Source organism: Nematostella vectensis, chromosome 1 (genome assembly GCF_932526225.1).
Source record: "Nematostella vectensis chromosome 1, jaNemVect1.1, whole genome shotgun sequence".
In the NCBI taxonomy this organism is placed as follows: Eukaryota; Metazoa; Cnidaria; class Anthozoa; order Actiniaria; family Edwardsiidae; genus Nematostella; species Nematostella vectensis.
The window spans coordinates 12,895,535-12,902,924 of NC_064034.1; the positions used below are offsets into that span (position 1 = coordinate 12,895,535).

The 7,390-nt window shown below is 36.5% G+C and overlaps 1 protein-coding gene across 2 annotated transcripts; it reads left to right on the forward strand.

Moving 5' to 3' along the window:
• Positions 1–6: 6 nt before the first annotated feature.
• On the forward strand, positions 7–6,720 carry LOC116620084 (UBX domain-containing protein 6-like). 2 transcript variants are annotated; one of them, XM_048730821.1, is made up of 11 exons: positions 7–150; positions 449–833; positions 1,348–1,415; positions 1,598–1,726; positions 1,905–2,002; positions 3,571–3,646; positions 3,720–3,798; positions 4,038–4,257; positions 5,030–5,157; positions 5,584–5,726; positions 6,163–6,720. In XM_048730821.1, the coding sequence occupies exons 2-11, from the start codon at positions 515–517 to the stop codon at positions 6,295–6,297; spliced, it is 1,395 nt and encodes a 464-aa protein (XP_048586778.1). In that variant the 5' UTR covers positions 7–150; positions 449–514; the 3' UTR covers positions 6,298–6,720. The 2 variants fall into 2 exon arrangements, with proteins under 2 accessions (XP_048586778.1, XP_048586779.1); XM_048730822.1 differs by having other exon boundaries at positions 1,601–1,726.
• The last annotated feature ends 670 nt before the right edge of the window (positions 6,721–7,390 follow it).

Genomic DNA, 7,390 nt, shown 5'->3' on the forward strand with positions numbered 1-7,390 from the left:
TGCGGGCTCATTTTACCAGTTCCTAGTCCTTCTCCTTTCCATTCTGCATTTTCAAAACAGTCAAACACAAAAATGTCATGTAGATTTCGTAGAAATTCCCATCTTTAATCCAGCTTCTCTCATTATCCAAGGAATTTTGATCGATGACCTGTGAGTATAGAAATTTGTGTGCGGAAATGTTGATCAGCTGGGTATTTTGTAAATCCAGAGTGAGCGAAAACTAGAGGGAAAAACTGCTTGAATTGCATATCTTGTCCAAAAGCAAAACGCGACATTTTTTTACTGCTCCGGCTTCCAAATTTAATTTTGTTTTCCCTTAAACCCGTTAGATAGGTCGGGGTAGTAACGTAAAATGATTTCAGTGCAATTATGTAGTTAATTCTTTCTCATATTTTAAACTAATATAAATTCACACCTAAACAGCTTGTTATTTTCTTATACGTCTTAGCAAGCACCGATCGAGTAGCCCATCAGAGTTAAAATATTTGGATAAAGACCTTGGAATTAAGATAACATGAAGAAGCTTTTTGAAAAAGCTAAGCTAGAAATCAAATTCCGCAAGGCTGGGGATGGCCACACGTTAGCAGAAAGCAAAGAAGACAGACCTTCCACTTCCCATGAGCCATCAGGTCCTGTGAGTAGGGAACCCCCAGCACCAAGTGCGCAGAGGGCGGGGCAAGCCGCTCTTGAAAGGTTTGCTCAACACGAGAAAGCTGCCTCTAAGAAACCACAGTCAGCCAAAGCAACTTGGAAAAACAGCGCGGTGTCTAGACCGGATGGTGCTTCTTCTGAGCCAGCTACAGCTATAGATTTTAAGAAACTCCAGGCAGAAGGTAGTCAATCAGGAAAAGGGACTTTATTTGTTTTTGCAATATGCTAAATAGTCCTGCAATTAATTTCATCCCTCTGTCAATCCCTCCTGAAATGTACAGTATGAGTAGGGGCAGGAACTGCATATACTGTACAGGGGTGGATACAGGAATCCCAACAAGGGGATGGGGGCTTTTATGGATCTCCTTTTGCTTCTTCATCTATTATTTTAATCAAAATTTCTGAAAATAAGGGGAGGCATAGCCCACCTATCCCACCCGTAGTTCTCCCTATGCTGTATGCCACTGGCTGGTGATGGAGCTGTTCCCTCACAAAAATAGCTTAAGATGTAAATTATATGATGAAGTATAAACATCTTATTTGAGGTGGGGCCTGATTACTTGCTATTACTTGCTAGTATGTTATGTTTACCTTTATTGCTGTGAAGATCATTATATTGAGTTATACTGTATTGTTCTGAATTTAAAGAAAAAATATTAGTGGCAATGATAATGATTTGTTTATTTTGTTGTATAGCGAGACAAGAGCTAGGCAAGCAACAAGCAACAACTTCTTCAAGACTTGGAAGTGTTACCAGTAATATGGTATTGTGGGATTTCAAGATAGTGGGATTTAGGGGGCTAATTACCCTTTTTTGTCTCTTAAACATTCTTCAAATGATTAAAATAGAAAATCATCTCTTTAACGTTTTTTTTTTCGTAAGACAATGTAGTTTTTCCTTTTCATAAGATTGAGCTGTTGTACAATGGTGTTGGTTTTTCCACAGCAGCCTCCAGCTGACAAGGAAGACTCCTCTCTTTTGTCTGTAGAGGGAATCTTTCTGTGTTGTCCACTTTGTGCATCGCCATTCTTGTACAAAGACAGAGATGTCCACCTTATAGAGTGCCTGGAAAATGTATGCAATTAACTGTTCATATTACCATGATATTACAGAGAAACATGTGTTGAAGAGTGATTTTTTGCTTTGTCTTCCAGTCTCTAGTAACGTTTGCATTTAGTTGTCTTAGATAATATGGTTTCTGCTATTAATTCAACACACTCAAAAGATTACTTGTTTTTGCTTGATACTACAGAAATATACTGAAGATCCCCACAGCTCAGCTGCTCAAATGATTCAGACGCTCAACAGAGACAAAGAGAGAGTCAAAGCTTGCGTGGATATCCTGTGCAGGTGTGTATAATATATATTTATATATAAGCAATTTCACATGAAAAACAAAAAAATGGATATTTCAAAAATCACACAGAAAAAAATACACATAGAAAATAAATTTAATTTGGGGGTCTTAGTTTTGTTACAGACACATGTGATTACTTACAAAACAAGGTATTATTTGTACAAAAAGCAGAATTTAGATCGTTTTTTTTAGGATGTTAAAATGAAATAAAATGTTAATCTTATGAGACTGGTTGTGAGATGTAAAAACAAAAATAAGTGATTAACTTCTTCAAGAGATAACTATGCAAAAAAATCTGTAATTAGAAAAAATATTGATAATTTAAGCTGAAAATTTATAATAAAATCAAAAAAGGATAAAAACATTCTTAAAAGCCTGATATATAGGGAAATTTACCAGTAGCTAAAAGAGAAAGTTGTCAAAAGATATATAAATGCAATAATATTATAAAAAAAGTTAATGACAGATTTACGTTTTCACACATTTTAACGTCTGTGACAAAACATAACGTCTGTAACAGAACGTTTTCCTTTATTGTTTAAGAATTATGGGTGCATTCTCGAAAGTCAACCTAACATAGAAAACATCTACTGTAACATCTAACATAAGATTTATTAGAAAGATATTTTCCCCATGATTTTAGAATCACAGAGTTTTCAATATAAAAAAAAGTTTTTAACAAAAGCTGTTTTTCTGATGTAACGTTTGTAATGCTAACAAAAATACAATTTTAAAATCAGAAAATATAGGTTTTTTACTTATTTTTTCAACATGGGCATCTAAGGTTAATACACTCTTTTTTTTATAAGAACTTTTTTATAAGAATGTCCAGCCTGAGATTTAATCAAATTTTAAGAACATGCTAAGAACTTAGCGAGGCTCAGATAGCAGAAAAAAAATCTTTTTTAGTCCTGATACGTTCTAAAATGTAGAATCAAATTGTGCTCATAGTAACAACCTTATTATTGCTATTGATTATACAGTAAGTGTAATTCTCTTCCTAATATTTCATTGGGTATTATATCCTTATATACACTTAACATTGTTAAGAACATAAAATATTTAGCCTTAAATTGTCCCAAAAATAAGAACAGCCCAGCATCCACAGAAAATTAGCCTTAACTAAAAAAACACAAGTATAATTCAAACACTTAAATGCAATGAAGATATTACAAGATGAAAATTGAAAAATGTGTTCCAAATGTAACGTCTGTTGAATAACTGCTCATTTGCCTGTTTATACTACAGTATGTTTAACAACTTTATGTTGTAAAATTGATATATCATAATATACAAATTGAGAACAACAAAAAAATAGTAAGTCACCCAAAGGGATAAGAACAAACAGAAACAGGTGCCATGTGGGGTACTAAAAAATAATAAACAAGCGATGGCATCTGCATGAACTTGTAGAACAAGTACAGTCTACAGGGCTATTACAAGTTGTCTTAAAATTCTGTTTTAGAAATTGCGCATCAGAGAACTTGTGCATGAAACCAGATTGTATTTGTCAGAGTCCTATGTAGGGTTGGCTTAAGTACATAATCATGTTTTTCCTCAGGTACATAGATAACATTTGCAAGAATCCTGGTGACGAAAAATTCAGAAAGATCAAGCAAAGCAATAGGATATTCCAGGTGACGTGTCTTAAATTTATAGTTTATTTTGACTTTACTCTGAGTAATTTATGTTCAATGATTTTTTCTTTAGGAAAAGGTTCTTACAATAAAAGGCGCTGTGGAGTTTCTAGTTGCTTGTGGATTTGAGTCTTCAACAATTCCAGTAGAAGGTACAATAGTAGCTGATTTGAAGTATTGTTTAAAAAATGCTGACTTTGGCCAATCCGAAATATTTTTACCTGAATGTCATGTGAAATTTTGAATTAACATGTTTAATATGATATTAAGTTATCTATGCACATAGCCTTAAATCTGCAAAAAAAATTGACACCTAATAACAATTTGGAAAAATATAATTGCCTAAATTCTTGACAGTTGAATTATTTTTAATGTTTTCTTTATTATTCAGATAAACAAGAACAATTCTATGTTCTCTCTGAAGACAAAAGCAAGGACACTGAAACACTAGATTTGTACAAAGGAATATTAATATCTGTTGAGCCATTACAAATGAAATTGGATCGACGTGCCACAGTCTACAAGCCATCATCTCAGGCAATGAAGTTTGAACTTCCCGAAGAGTTCTTTAGCTTATCATCAGAGGAAGTGAAGCGGGAATATCAAATGAAGTATGTATCTTAAAATTTAAAATGGGAATGTACAATACTTCTTTTTCTTCAGTTTAGTGCCACAATGGCTCAAAAGTATAAACTGCTATTTGAAATTTGTTGCCGCTGTAGATGGTGATCATGAAATAATCTGTTAGGCTGAATTAGGTCTCAGAAGTCCTGTTCTTTTAACTAGCAATACAGTAAGGTCATTAACCTGCATTATCAACCTATAGACACGTACCAAGGGGGGTGCATAGGGTGCCCTTCTCCCCTTCGCACCCAAAAAGTTGGTCATTTCTATTCTATGACTGCAACCCCCTCCCCCCCCCCCCCCCTACATCCACAAGAGTTACGGAACCTTGTAATTTATCGTATAACTGATTGGAGGAGCGAGAAAATAACACCCCCTAAATCCACAAGAATTATGGAACCTTGTAATTTAACGTATAACGGATTGGAGGAGCGAGAAAATAACACCCCCCCCCCCCCCCCCCTACATCCACAAGACACAAGATTTACGGAACCTTGTAATTTATCGTATAACAGATTAGAGGAGCAAGAAAAGAACGCCCCCCCCCCCCCCCCCCCTACATCTACAAGACACAAGAGTTACGGAACTTTGTAATTTATCGTATAACTGATTGGAGGAACGAGAAAATAACGCCCCCCCCCCCCCCCTAAATCCACAAGAGTTACGGAACCTTGTAATTTAATGTATAACAGATTAGGGGAGGGAGAAAATAACTACATCCACAAGAGTAACCGAACCTTGTAATTTATCGTATAACAGATTGGAGGAGCGAGAAAAGAACGCTCAACTAAGGACAAAGGCGATGAGAGAGGCCGACAAGAAACCAACGAAGACATATCGATTCACTCTTATCAGGGTTCGGTTCCCTGATGGAATTGTTCTGCAAGGTAGAATTACAAAGATATATCCACTCATACAACTCTTATATACCATGAAGAAATATCGAATAATCTTTATCTGGTAAGCCATAAATCAACACAAGGTTGAAAAAGTAGCAAAACAGCTCCGGCGAAAAACGTCAGCGCAACTACTTTGTTTCAACGTTGTGCTGATTTGTAACTTGTTTACACCACGCCTACGCAAACCATCTAGTTTTCCTACTGCTTTTCTGTAGTCTTTCTAGTTATACCACATCATCCTTATCAGGGTTCGGTTCCCTGATTACTGATAGTAATTTATTTTTTATATTGTTACTATAATGTTCAGATAAAGTTACTAAATCACTATGAACATTATTTAATTCAACGATAATCATAATAATTATTTTGTTACCCACTTTGACAAGTAACATATTCAATCTATGATATTTTCAGGGACATTTTACTCGCGAGAAAAGCTAAAGGACTTGAGAGAGTTTGTTAGTCAGTCATTGAAGTCCGACTGGCTCCCTTTCGTTCTCTCAGAGCCGACAGGGCAACTTACGAACGAGGAGGCGACTTTCAGCGAACTTGGGCTGGTAAGTAATCATCATTTTGATGATAGTTACAAAGAAAGCTATTAAAACTACATAGCAAGAAACAATGTCATTTATTATCGTTTAAACATTAATTGGATTAGTTTGTGCTACTCTCTTTCTTTCTTTTAGTGTTTGAACTCTACTCTTTTATTACAATTCTTCCAAATATTTCACAATTCTACCACTTCCATTGAGGTTGATACTGGCGAAATATTTACCGCGCGCCGAAGGCTCGAGCTTTAGAGCAATTTTCTTTTCGGAAACACTTGCAAATCGGCTGTTACACCCGTCATTTTGCTTGAGTCGCGGTGCAGAAAAATATCCACCTCCTAGGAGCTGTATATTGCATTTTATCCCGAGTTTCTCAACCAATCAAATTGCTTGTTCTTGCGAGGTTCCTGAGTTTCTTTATAATATAAACTTCTTTATGCACTAGGTTCCTGCAGCGGTAGTGAACTTTGCATGGGACGCTGCCATCATGGCCGACATTGCCGCTGCCAGCGGATCAGTTCAGCAAGAAGACTTCCTCAACGAGGAGCTAATGACACGGATACAAGACATGGCGACGTAAAAACACCCTGTCCTTGAGGGTACAAAACATGGCGACGTAAAAACACCCTGGGTACAAGACATGGAGACGTGAAAAGAATACACAAAACATTGCGACATTTGAATTGACTGATTTAAATCTCTAACTGGTCAACTGACTTTGCAAAACATTTGATTTACCAAGATGACTTCGGTGACTGCAGAGAGTCTTCATGACACCGTGTAATACCAAACTCGTACCCAGACGCTAACCACCCTCTTTTTCCTTCCAGAAGCTATTTCTTTTATTGATCAGCGACTGGGTACGAGTCTGGTGTATTTCATCTTCCATAGTGCGGCAGTACCTCAAAATTATATCAATATTTAAATAAATTATATTACCGAAGTCGGTGTTGTTTGTGAAATAGAACTAAATAAAGCACTAAAGTGTACCTTATACATGAAATGAATCACAGTATTTCAAAGTAATTTATTTTAGTTACCGTCGGTTTCACTCACCGTTGCAGCTATTTGGCTAAATACACACACAAATGTACGAATACTATAAATAGGCAAAACTGTGTTCTGGGTTCCAATCGCATGACAAGTGTTGACATTTCACGCTGGGAACTCTTTTATCCAATCAGGACCATTCACGCTGGGAACTCTTTTATCCAATCAGGGCCGTAGCAGGGCATCGGGGGCATGTGCCCCCCTTCCCCCCCCCAATATTTTCAACAACTATGAGGAAATGACCAGAAGGGGCGTGGCTGTGCCCCTCCCCCAATATTTTCGACAATTTTTAACCATTTTTGTTACTGGTATACAGCCGGTATCGAGCCTACATTGCCTTGGTGTGCTTCCATCCCAAATACTCGGGGAGGAGTACACAAAATCTCCTCTCCACTTTTACTTGTACTTGAAAGACGTTTTACCGTCGATTGAGTCCAAACTCTACAAATGGAGTACAGGAGCAGGATTTGCATACTCGGGAATCTAATTGACAGTCTCCTTCAAAATATTCTTACAATTTGGCGAAATCTCAAAGAAATTGCAATGATAATTATTTGTTAATGTTGACATTTATTTACTATCATTCCTAAAGCAAATTTACATAGTTTTTACTCAAATTCAGG